Genomic DNA, 13,905 nt, shown 5'->3' on the forward strand with positions numbered 1-13,905 from the left:
CAGACAGACGCGACTTCACCGCGCAAGTTGGAAACAGTGACAGCTGTAACAGAAATACAAAGAGCAGCCGGCAGAGATTGATATGTAGATTATATGTAGTCGGTAAGTGTAGAGTTCGTCTCTAAGTGCGAGGATGTCGTGACCTACGGTAAACTACGTTCCGTTGTGTCTATGGGATTATCCCCCCCCCCCTGCACCTTCCGTTGGCTGCTGTTGGAAGGGGGCAAGGGGGGAAAGTTTGGTTTGACAGTCAAGTTGCGAGCGATGTAATTAAGAAAAACGGCTAAATTTAATTGCACTTACTCTACCGCTCTGCTACCTAAATCGTCATACATGAATATTCAATAAGCCCAGCCACGTAACTTGACTTTGTCGGCTTCTCCTCCACATTTTCCATTTCTGGTATACATCGAGATAAACGACGCAAATTCGCCAATCGCCCGGTCAAGCACGAGAAATCCGATCTGGGAAACATTTTGGTAAAGCACACGCACTGTCCTACGCGGGGCATCAGTGCACCGAACAAGCGCGGTGACTCGTGCGAAACCCATATCAAAGAAAATGGTGCTATCCGCATTTTTACACTTTAAGTAAACAACAACAACAACAGCGAAAAAAGTCCTCTAGTTTGGTAAGTCCTCACTTGCCTGGTATACGACTCTTTTAAAGGAGACACATTAACTCCGTTAGGGATGAATGTTGTACTTTTCTCGGAAAGTCAAGAAACTTGGAGAAGAGTTGACACGTAGTTGTATTTTTTTTCTTAGTTTTTTTTTTAATTAAGAGCTTTACGCAACACGCCGGGACTACTAAAGACGGGTAACAAACACGGAGCTTTCTTTTCATTTGTTCATTTATTAAAGAACAAAAAAAACGGACGAGCATATATCATGAAGAGATCGAACGCATTTACTTAACTTTCTCATTAAAAAGAAACATAAGATAACGTTGTATTTTTTTTTTTTTTTGTAAGAGAGACCGGATTATCGACGACGATCCCTTCATCCTATATTACCCCGCGGAACGGTGTTACCGAAAGCGAGAGTTGTCCAGAAAGCGCATTTTCTTACGAGCACGACCACGCGAAAACCCGTCGTTCGGGAAACCGTATAAAACCGTAGCGGCGTGCTCCTGGCGTGCTCCTCCGAACTTCATGACTGGTGTGCTCCTCCGAAGTCCGCGATGGCGCCCACACCAGTTGGAGACCGGTGGAACACCGTATAAAAAGTGGTAGTAGCGCACTTACCCTTTCGCTGTCGCTCTCACTATCACACTGCAAAGGGAGAGACAAAGAAACGAAACAATCTGTTAGCACAAATGTATACCGGCGGCCCTAAAGATAAAGAAGCAACGTGAAGAAATGAAAAGCTAAACGTACAAATACTCAGGCGTATACCTTGACTGAGCACGAAGGTTTCGGCTAACACATCCATTACGGTGTCTAGGAAGGTTTGTTGGACATGAAGCAACTGGAAGACAAGTAAAACCTAAGCGTTTCACAGCAAATATTAACCAATATGCCTTAACTGTTGTCATCAAATAAAAAAAAACAGAGGTTTGTGCCAGAAAGGCATTTCCACTAACGAAATTATGAATTATGTTACGTTTGTAACATTTGCAAAACGAAACCCTGCTACGCACATGGTAATGCATTATCATGCGATCGATGGCCGCACTTATTGCCAGAAATAAGGGTTCAAAAATTCAATTGCCTCCCCCCCCCCCCCATCGACATCAGCAAACCACTGCTTCCTCCGGTAGCGGCCCATCATAGACTAAATGACAATGTCAGCTGATGAAGTCATGTGGCGGCGTTTACATCTAATATCTAGCGATTACGTCATGACAAGGTCACAAAGTTTGAACATCAGTGTAGTCGTGATGGCGATGCCACATCGCTACGTCACCGCGTGACGTCACTAGCGGCGCAGGTCACGCGGCTTTTCGTACGATATCAGGGGCTGCGCAACGATATACTTCAGCCTTTCGCCTTGATGAAACAAAGGCCCTTGCGTCACATTTAGAAACATGGAACCTCGGGAGCAGCTAAATGACGCCGCGGCGGCACAATACACAAACGGGGACGCACGACGCAAGCACCACGTATCCTTATACGAGTCACGCTTACAAGATCTCCAAAGAACGCGTAAGCCATTCGCACTAAAGTTCTCGGTTTTAAATTCAATGCGACAATTACAAGCAGTTGTCCTTCATCAATAACTCGCAGCGGTGTGGCCTTGGCTGTCACTGCCCTAGAACACAACACAGGAAAATCATGTTTTAACGCAAGGATAGCATTAAAATGAAACGGCAAAGGAGCGAGCAAGCTCTCTGGCGATGAAAAGAACGTCAGAACACAAACGCACTCCCTTGTATGTAAATAGCTACACAACCATTTTCCCGCGAAGTTTTGTTATTAACGTATTCTGCTCATCCACGCCGCTGATGACCTGGATATTATTTTTTTGTTGCTTCCTTGTTTGTTTATCTGTCTGTCACTGCATACACAAGCGGTACAGTGCCATTCGTACACGCGTAATGTCAAATTTAAACACTGTCTGCCGTTTTGCCACCTACACCGTCATCAAAGCACTGCAAAAAAAAACAAAAAAAACTACGGCGTCAGCATTCGCCTTTCCAGCTACACTAAAGGCACAATCCTTTATGCTTGGACGCCGCTACCAAGAACGACACGAGGTTTAACAAAATGAAAAAATAAATAAAAAGAAAACAAAACACAGACTGATTGAAAAGGAAGGAAGAGAAGAAACACAACTGATGCACGCCTTCCGTTTCCCACTGTCCACGGAAAATCTGCTCCGATCTCTCGACATATAAGAAAAATGAGAGAGAGAGAGAGAGAGAGAGAGAGAGAGAAACGGAACACATCCCCAAGCGTCAAGAAATGTGTCAAGAGTTGATTCAAGAAGAGAGAGCATGCAAGAAGAGGCCGGATATCCCGGCGGCGATACAGGGAAAGGAGGAAGAAGAGTCGACGGCCTCCGTATCACTCCTCCGGCTCAGTTACATCCGTCACGAAAGGCCGTCATTACAGCACGCACGCGACTCAGAAGCCGCAATCAAACTCGAGCTGCACGCAGAGAGCACGAGAGAGAGCAACGGCGATCAGTAACCGCGTGCAGCGCCGAGGGAGTCATCGGCAAACACGCTGTTTCCATCCACCCCTCTTCACCCCCCCCCCCCCCAAAAAAAAAAAAAAACCGAAACGCCTCGACTGGAAACGCCTTTGACGTTTGCAGACGCTGACAGGGAGGGGTATGCAGCGGCGGTCATGCGGCGCTGCAGAAGCGCATGCTCTGCCAACATCGCAGTCGGTTGTCGTTTATGTTATCGTTGCTTCTCAGACCCCTTCCTGAACCCGAAACGCTTTCACTCGCGCCCTACTGCACACGACATACACGCGCGTTTCAACAGGAACATACAACGACGGCCCAACAAGAAGTCGCCCGAAGTAAGAAACGAAAGAAGCAGGAAGACGTGAAGAAAGAAAGAAAGAAAGAAAGAAAGAAAGAAAGAAAGAAAGAAGAAAAGAAAAAGGATGCAAAATCTACAAACAAGACCTGACAGATCTTAGCAGGCCAAACAAGACCACAGTCACTCAAGCAGAGCAGAAAGAAGAAAAATGCAAAAGAAGAGGAATAAAATGAATAAAACATCAAGAAAGTAACGGCGCAAAAAGCATACACGTCGCACGCACACACACACAAAGATGCTCAACAAAGAAAACGATGGCACCAGATATCAGAGCTGTCGCCATCCGATCGAGAAGGGTGAAAGAAAGAAAAAAGAGAAAATTAGGGGAAGCAAAATCGGCAATGCGCCCGGTCAACTTGTCTCCCGACACTCGAAGAGACAATTCCGGTGGCGGGAGATGGCGGCTCGTTGCGACTGGCGGATGTAATGACAGGGAAAATGCGAAGGAAAGCAGAAAGAGAGCGGTAGGAAATAACGGCAGCCGCCAAGTGACGAGAACAAGCGAGCAAAAGAGACGACAAGGGACAGACGGGAACGTAGATGGTCACTTTCCCATTGCATCACATCCCCATCAACGCTAAGCTCAAGGCCATTCAGGAGACGCTGTATGTAGCGTTTGAGGTGAACGGAGATCAACGCGGTGCGCGGGCATGTACTGCTGGGGCGTCAGGAGATCCCCACTAGCATCTCGAAGTAAATTGAAAAAATAAAGAGAAAGAGAGAAAGAAAATTCCACGGTTATTTGTGCATCTGCGTACACCAATCGGAAGGCGAGAACAATCTACTCTTATTTCATGTCGTGTCAATCCGCGCGACCCCGCCCCATAAACGCGTTCTCAAAAGCTGGCTTCACCTCAAGCGGCATTCTTGAGCGGAGAAACCAGCTTTACCGGGTACTTTGATCAAGACTCCGCACGACGCGACACGCGAGAACAGCGATCTTGTGAGTTTGGAGCGCCTGACACTGACGCCTCGCGAATCAATCGACCAACAGTTTATTATTATTATTATTATTATTATTATTATTATTATTATTATTATTATTATTATTATTATTATTATTATTTCACACAAGGAAAAGTTGGGCGAGTCGGTTTGGATTCACATATGAACTACCGAACAACAACAACAAAAAAAAAACAGATGAAAAACAGGACGGCGCGACTTTACGTATGTTCATGTCACAAATTTTCCCTATAAGTGATGCCGTCAACACGCTCTGAAATGAAGGATGCATGGGCCGGTCACAAAAAACTATTGCCACCACGAGTATATAGATATAGAAAAACGAAAACTATAACAAAAGCAAATCTTTAGCCACAATGTTCCAGTGACAATACTGCGAAAAAAGAGGGGCGTCAAATAAAGCACCCCAGAAGGAGAGTGACGCCAGCAAAGAACAACGTAGACTGACGAGTCACGTGTGCAAAAGGGCGAGAGTTAAAACGAACACAAAAGAAGAAAGAAAGAAATAGGGCGATCCACATGAGCATCATAAGATGATGAAAAAGGACAAGAACACAGAGATCAGAAGCAGCGGGGCGGAATCGCTGCGAAGGGGCAAAAAAAAAAAACGAAGAAAAAGAAGATAGCTAAACAGCGACGGGAGCTTGGTAAAGAGTAACGAGAATGGTATAGTGAAAAGAGAAATACAGAGAAAGAGAGAAATGGAACAGCAATGCAACGAGGAGACCACTTTCCACTACAGAAAACAAAAAGCGAAGTAATATAACGCGGACACCCAGAAGACAATCTCCCGCACAAATAATCGTCAAATATCCGCCGGAGCGAAAAAACCTCCCCCTGCTCCCTTTTCAGTCATCTCGCCGCGCTCCTCGGTGCGCTTATTTTTACTTTCCTTATCTTTCTTTCTCGCCCCTCTAATTCTGCGCCAGTTCATTTCTTTTCTGATCCTTTCGTCTGCAGCCGCTCATCGTTTTTACCCCGGCGAATCTGGAAGAGAAGCGGCCGAAGAAGAACAGGACGGGGAATTGGATCGGGAAAAAAAAAATTAAAGATACAACGGTGGAAAGAAAACGGAGCAAACTAGACGATAGGAGGACGGGACTACACGCCACACATACGCTGGCGAAGAAAAAAAAAAAACAAGCGCATATACCCCCCCTCCCCCCACTCCCTAACCTAAAAAAAAAAGCACGACGAGAAGACGAACTGTCGACAAACTGCTGGGTTCGAGAAATCGATTTCTGCCGCGAGTCCCTGCCCCCGCACGTTCTCTTTATTTCCGCCCCGTTGGATGCCCCATGGTGGTCCCCTCTCTCTCCTTCGTTTCTCCATATCCTACTCTTCACCGTCGTGATTCCAATGTCTACAGACCTCTCTTTCTCTCTTCTGTCTTTTTTTTTTTCTCGCTTGGAATGAGTACAACTCACCCTCGCTCCCTCGCCTTTCTCGCCCTTCCTTTTTCTTCTTTTTTCTTCGGCGACATTTCCGGAGTTGTCCTTGTTCGCCCGTCTTTAGAAATCTGGCTCCCGGTGTACGGCGCCATGTCATTTCCAACGGAAAAGAATGGGACGCGCGCCGATATCCATCGCCTACATCGGCATGACCACACAAGCGCTTATGCGCAGTGTTGTAAAGCTGTATCTATATGTTTTAACAGGGAATCTTTACAACGCGGGCGACGGCACAGCTCGTTCTTGTTCGATTTCTCACTGCATTATTTGCGATGTCGCTGCAGCTGATGCGGCGGCATTAAGCTGTCTCGGCGTACTGTGATAGGAGGCAAACAACTTACCCATAAACAAGTGGGGTTCGTACACGCGTTGCCTGCGCGATTAGCTCCTGAAACGCGCCGCTCCTGCAAGAGCTGATCGCGGAGGCCACGTTATACGTACGTGGCACGGTATGCTTCTTGTATTAACTAAGGCTAACCCCACAAACACACTGCACATAGCTCATGTGAAATGATGCGACAAGTGTGCCAATTTCATAATTAAAGTTCATTTTTCTTTTCTTCTTCGTTCCGATGCAATTTTTTAGTAGCAGCCAAAAATACCGGCAGAAAGAAGTATGCCCACGTGGGCTTTCGTTCAAATATATTCATCCATAATTAAAGTAAATCTAGAAGCTAAATCTCGGCACGTGACAAACTGAAACGACGCTTGCACGAATGCCCCGAACCTTTTTTCACCGAACTGAAGTTAATGCAATACTGCGAAATAACAGCAAGGGTCGCTTCTAATATATGAAGCGCCGACTTTCCAAGATAGTTTCGCAATCCATGTAATTAAAATCAAATGTCTTATTTTTTCACACTTAAATTAACCGCAGATAATGCGTCTGTCACAAATCGAGCGCTCAAAAAAGGGCGCTAAACGCAAAAGACAGAGGTTATATAAGTACACTGATACTCATATGCGGGCTGGCAATAGAGTACGAAAGATAAAATTGAAATACATGACGCACCAGCACACGATGACGTTCGCGTTCCGGCGACGACATCCGCGGCGACGGGCACCGCCATTTAAAGCGAACTTTAGCGGAGATCATCGACCGCAGTTACGCGGAATATACGACGTTCGGTCGCAGCCACGCGCTGTTTATGGCCCTCGCGAAACGGCTTCTGGAGTGTGTTAAAAAAAAAAAAAGAATTGCTGCAGTTTTTTTTATTATTATCGTGCGACCATTACCCTGGAAATGAAGGACAGAAGTGCCGTCAACGAAAATGATTACCACGAAACACCCACCACGGCGGAAAAAAAAAGGTCAAAAATAGAAGAAAAGAAATTAAAGCCGCTCCGCCACAGTGGCGCCAATTTTGGTTTCTCACTGAAAAGAGTCAATTTTGGTTTCTCTCTGAAAAAGGTGGATTGGTTTCTCTCCAATTGACTCTTTTCTTTTTCCTTCTCTGGCATACATGTTCTACATTCCCGTATTTTTTCGTCATTGTTGTTTTGTTTTGATTCATATTCAGTTCGCATTTATTACCTTATTTTTCTTTCTATTCCTCACTAGTGTCCTCGTTTTATACGCGGTCTCTCTTGCCTTTCCATAGCCACAGTGTAGTAAAGTCCACACTTTATATCATTAATAACATATGATTTCATTACCATTTATATAATATCATATATCATTATTATTTAGAGCTTGAATAATAAAAGGAAGAATACTTTTCTTAGGCACGAGCTTAGGCTCAATATGCTACAGCTGGCCGTGCAATATCTTCTGCCTGCTTTACGCCGAGCAACGACGACAGCGTGCGATAACAGCGTGGCACTACAGCTTACGACAGCCAAACCTTCTAAAGGAATCCACACTTAAAAAAAAAAAAAAAAAAAACTGACGGCACCGCGGGACATGTGAAATGGCACACGCGTCAATAAGGAGACGCAGTGCACTTCACTGCTCGACGACAGTGACAACTATATCGCCGAGACATATCGGAACCCGCCGCTTCGTAGTGCAAAGAACTATGCTTATATAAAAAAAAATGCCACGAATGGAAGTAGTGACCCTCGCTGACATTTTCGCGAGACAGAACTCGCAAAAGGCAACCAGCACATGAAAAGCTACCCTACGGATATGCAATAAAAATAATAATAATAATAATAATAATAATATATGGCATTTACGAGCCAAAATAACGATCTGATTATGACGCACTCCATAGCGGAGCGCTCCAGAAATTTCCACCTTCTGCTGTTCTGTAACCAGCACTGACCTCGCACAGTATATTGACCTCTGCAGCATTTCACCTCCTTGAAAATGCGACCAACCCCACGCGACCTTCAGGCCAGAAGCCGTGCACCGTAACAAGAGCAACATCACCAAAGCGGACATGTGAAAATAAAGTGGTATTGAGCGTGCGGAGTGTATACGTAAAGACGGATAGCAACGATACAAAACGACGGCGACGTAATCATTATTCCGGCACCACTTCAAACGCTCGAGCTAACGGACGCATCGAAGCGCAACAGAAAACGACTTCACAGCCCCGAAGATCAAGCTGCTCCATATATACTGCAACGAATTGATGTAACGGCTGGCGAGATGTAAGTACAGGTGATCGGATTACGATTCGCTCGGCTGTTTACAGACAAGAAGCAATATGGATGGAATCAAACTCAAGGAAAACGAGAAGACCGAGGGGCAAAAAAAAATGAGATCAAAAGAAAGGTCCCCACAGCGGAACACATAAGAAAGAACGATTTTAACACGACGCCGAAATTAACGAACGACAATGTAGAGCTGCACGAACAAACACAGAGAAGACGCAAGCGCCAAGTACATTTACATGACACGGGACTGTCGTAAAGCATCGCCAACCAACAAGCACACAAGGAACCAGAAGAAAACAGGACATGCGCTGTCATTGCGTCGTTCCTAGTGTACATCTTCTCTCGTCCAACATAACCTCGATTTTCAACCTAAACCAATTCGTCCACCTATCGGTCATCCTAACGACGCGTATATGTGGCACACTGCTTCGATGCTGACCCCGACGTCAGCGTAGTAGAACCAATGCGAAAGAAAGCAGAAACGCACGACGGTGGTAAATCCTAGCTGATTCCCCCCCCCCCCTCACGCGCACGCGTATTACACACACACACACACACACACACACACACACACACACACACACACACACACACACACACACACACACACACACACACACACACACACACACACACACACACACACACACGCGCGCGCGCGCGCGCGCGCGCGTTTGTTCAGGCCGATGGTGCGGAGAGGGACGTGGACTCTGACAAATGGACCCGGCGGGCCAAAGAGCCGTGGGCGTGAGTCGGGAGTGCCCTCTTATTCCGGTCGTCTTGTAAAAAAAAAAATGAAAAGCGAGAAAGCGAGACAGGGTACAAAAAAAAAAAAAAAAGAAGCGAACAAAGAAGAAGAGACGGTAAGGGCGGTTATTTCGAACGCCTCGCGCGAAGCTCCACAGCCGCCCCCAGAAGAGAAAGCTCGCGAGCCAGCTGCACCGCGACAAGGTTGTGGGCGGTGTGGCAGCGACAATGTCCATTTTTCATCGCGCCGCGAACGAGTGTAGCGAAAAGAACGAAAACGAAACGTAATGGACCGCGTTCGCCTGCAGCTCTGCAGTGAGCGCCATTTCGTGACAGTCGCCGCACCGCCTTCAGTTTAACGGAAGCATAACGCTTTCCCAACCCAGCGTATACCCCATTTCGAGCCCGCATTGATTTTTTTTTTTTTCGGCGCACACGCTTTTCGCAAAACTCACCTTCTTCGCACGTTTTGCTCTACAAAGCGTACAACGTGGCCACGTGCGAGGAATAGCGATGCCTCGGTTGTTTGATCAATCGATTTTACTAACGTTTCTTTCCGAGATAAGCAAAACAACAGAGTGCGCTGTTGGTATGGGATGATTGCGACATACATAGCTAGCGGTCCACCTTACGAGTAGATACCGACGCCCACTTGCAGCTACATCACACTGAATATATTAGGCATGGAATGCTTTCGGCTCTAGCAGTCAGCGGCTTTCAAGTGGCGTTGAACTCAAAGCTAGAGCCGTTATCCGGGCCGACAGACGAGATCAATCGGACGCTCAAACGATACAGCTGACCGAAGTTGCGAGAAAACGTGAACACCGAGGCACTAAACCACAAGTAATAAAAAAAAGGGCGATATATGGTCGCTAAGCAGAAAGTGCGGGACCACGTTACATACGCTAATTATGGCCGCAACATATCGCAAAATATTTTGCATTATAGTTCTTGAATCTCACACTATCACTGAAGCCGTATTTTTCTTACGTCTTAACATGCAACATCATGAAAGCAACGTAATGGGTTGTCCTAATTAGCCGAGAAAGCATGATTTGTGTACTATTAGGTTCGCTTATTGCGCAATGCACATTCCAGGGGGTGTTACAAACACACAAACCCAATGTTAGGCAAAACCACTATCTGAACAAAATCGTTATACCAAGCTACGTCTATTCTCTAAACCGATATGGTGGTGAAGTTGGCCCATATAATTTTTTATGGGTGGAGAACATACAACGAAAAACCAATCGGCTGGAGACCCGCCTACACGCGACTATAAATACCTGTCATGCAGCCCCCTGAATAACGTTAGCCAAAATCTGATACGCCTAGAGAGATGGAACAAAACGATTTTCCGGTCGATAATGCGCTCGGGACAGATAAAAACATTCAGTCCCGATGCTTAATAGCATTGAGGCAAAACGCATACAGTGTGACTTTTCAACGTGTGAGGCATGAATCTCTCATCGAATTAGAATTTCCATTGTGTCTACCCTCCCCTTCAACGCGGAAACGGCACTGAATTCTAAAGCTGAAACCAATTTGGAACGCCAGTAACACTTTCATATCTTTATTGGATGTTTTTAAAGAAAACGTAGCGTAAGCATGTGACTGTGCAGTTCACCAGTTGCTATTCTCTCGACATAGTGCGATGGTCTTGTTATCACGACAGAACGAGTGTTGCAGAGAAACGCGCCCAGCTAACCAACCAACAATAACAAGCCTGGTCGTGCAGCAGAATAAACAAAGCGATAAGCAAGAGGAAGGCCACGCGAAAAAAAAAAACAACGGATAAAAGAAGCGCGGTGCGAGGCAGCAACTAGAACATAATCGTGACAACGACGACCCTTCAACGCCATCGGGGGTCATCGCCAAAGAGAAAGCATCGTATATATAGTGCATAGAATACATTGTATTCTAGGCACTATAGAAAGGGAGCGCCGGGAGGATCCTCCGTGATCAATGCCTAAAGAAACCGCGAGTGTTCCCGCACAAGCCGCGGAGAGCCGAGCGAGAGAGCACTTGAGAGTGGTACGAAACGATGATAACGCAAAAAGCAGCCGCGACAAAGGGTGGTAAGGAGTACGCCGGGCGTCCAAAGGAACGGCTCGCGGAAAAGGACGGATCGCTTGGGATGTAGCAACTACAGGAAGAAAAGACACCGACACACATGGGCGCAATCGACACGATAACCGTAGCCCGTGTTAAGTACTGTCGAACATCAGGCTGCAGGTAAAGAAAAGCTCGGGAACAGACTCGTATGCCGTGTTTGCAATGGAAGACGGTCCGTTCCTAAGCCTTACGAACGGGACCACGCAACCTTACGGCAGTCTAGTATACTAGAAGCTGACAAGAAACAAGCACGGTCTTAGGTGAACAAAACATTTACACACGATGTAAAACTCTTTTATTTTTATTTTTTTTAAATTATGCGATATTATTCCGGATCTAGTTCACAGCCACAGGAAGACGGCTTCAGGCAACAGTCTAACTCTGCGCTTTGCTGTATGTTATTTTTATTTCTTGCTGTTTTGCCACAGCGCACGTGACTTATTATTGCATCCATTTGCTTTTCACCTCGTATAAGTTGGGTCATTCTCTCGATTTCATTGACATGCGGGGTTTAACGTCCCGAAACCATCGTATGAAATTGAGAGACGCAGTAGTGGAGGGCTCTGGAAATTTATACCACCTGGGGTTCTTTAACGTGCACCCAAATCTGAGCACACGGGCATACAGCATTTCCGCCTCCACCGAAAATGCAGCCGCCGCAGCCGGGATTCGATCCCGCGACCTGCGGGCCAGCAGCCGAGTACTTTAGCCACTAGACCACCACGGTGGGGCAGTTGGGTAACTTTACTCACGAGTCTTACGACATTTCTGGAGAATAATACCTTCAAAAAGCCAACACAACGTATCCTTCTGACGTTCTCGATGAAATACCTCCGAAGCCTTGTTCACGAGCGGCTGCGGGGGAAGCATGAAATAAGGCACCACTAAAGGCCGGGAGATTCATCGGAGGCGATTCTAGTTCGCTACCATTCACGGCGGAAACAGAATAAAATAAACGCATTATCATCATCCTGAACAACACGCAAAACGCACCAGGCGCCACAGTTGTTCACGCCTATAGCAGCGTCAACGAGGGTGCTCCGAAGGCACACTCCGACTCAGCACGCACTCACGGATAGCCGGCGTGCGAGTGATGCGAAGAGCCCGACACCTCAAGGGCCGAGATAATGCATACGTATTCGGCGTTATACACTCCCCACGCAGGGTGAAGTGGCTCGCAGCCACGTAAGCGCGAACGCACACACGCGCACGCGTCGGTCGAACGGGAGCGCGTGGTCCGACTCACCAGCGGCGGAGCTTAATGAGGCGCGCATTATCGAATTAAAGGCTCTCGCGAAGCGTTAACCGGACCGGCTGGCCAGCCGCGCCCCTGGCACATTCACTGCGGGAGCCGGCCGCAAAAGAGGGGTGTGGCTCCATTTCTCTGACAAAAGCATCGTTCACCTTCCGCAGTGAGGAGAGTTCGTTCGGATGCCAAGTGGAAGAGAGAGAGAAAGAGAATCCCCATTCCCGCTGCCCACCCCTTCTCGCGTCACCATCTTTATTCGAACTCCCCCTTTTTCCCTCTATGGGCGCGTGCCACAGTTCATCGGCCCGGGCTGCTCAGTTGACAGCCCCCTGCGATTCATCGCTCAATCCTTAATTAGCCGAAGGCGCCGCCGCTTCACTGATTGGCGTATGCGTATCAAGCACCGCAAGCGTACGCACGCGCGCCTGCGATTTGAGAGAAAGCAAGTAACGAACGCTGCGGAAGCCAAGTAGCCGCGCACCCTATTCCATTACATTCCTCCCTCCCTCCCTCTGCACTCCCCCCCCCCCCCAACGGCGCGACAATGAATCGTTCAAAAAGCCCTTTTCACGCCGGCGAGGCTCGCGCGCTCAGCTTTTAACGCGTTGACGAAGACGATGTATCAGCCCATTGTCTCTGGCAAATGGCGCGCGAACGTGTTTAGAGAGCATTTACATCGATGAAGGTTGCCGTTTGACAACATATCTTCATCGAAAGTGACAAAATGTGACCAGCGCTTGAAAACGGTTCTGACAGCTGCAGAAACTAACGCGTAAGACGGTCGTCCATGAAAACGCGAGCAGTTATACCCAATATAGCGAAATTGTCTTGCAAGAAACAGCGCAGCCTGACAACCGCAGAGATAAACCCTGGTCAAGGCCATCTGGGGTTCCTGGCTGAAACGCGGAGCACCCCATTGCGGCACAGTAAATTGCAGCTCTTCAGGTAAACATGGTGCAAGCGATTTTTTATTATGTTTTTGCTTCGCGTGTGCAAAATGGGACGCGTGGTTCAGATTAAAGTCAATGATGAACCAGCAGATAAAACAGCGGTCCTGATGAGCCAGCGGACAGCGAAGAGAGGAGGAAAGTCGAGTCTTACTATTACTTAGTATGCACCTTGCCTCATACATCCCTGCCCCAATGTATCATCGTCTGCAAAGAACAGTTTACAACGTGTCTGGGCGAAAAAAAAGCAAAACGGGCACACCTGCGAACACGGAAGCGTTACAACATCCGCGACCACGATAGTGGCCAAGTGGCGTTTCTCTTTTCCAAC

General features: G+C 47.2%; 1 protein-coding gene across 1 annotated transcript in view; it reads right to left on the reverse strand.

Moving 5' to 3' along the window:
- Positions 1-512: 512 nt before the first annotated feature.
- The window catches only part of LOC119161393 (uncharacterized), a 299,022-nt gene continuing 285,629 nt past the window's right edge, over positions 513-13,905 (reverse strand). Inside the window, exon 5 of the mRNA XM_075889602.1 lies at positions 513-1,273. Coding sequence (XP_075745717.1) covers positions 1,067-1,273 — 207 coding nt within the window. The 3' untranslated portion in view covers positions 513-1,066. The remainder of the gene's footprint in view (positions 1,274-13,905) is intronic.

Source organism: Rhipicephalus microplus, chromosome 3 (assembly GCF_043290135.1).
Source record: "Rhipicephalus microplus isolate Deutch F79 chromosome 3, USDA_Rmic, whole genome shotgun sequence".
In the NCBI taxonomy this organism is placed as follows: Eukaryota; Metazoa; Arthropoda; class Arachnida; order Ixodida; family Ixodidae; genus Rhipicephalus; species Rhipicephalus microplus.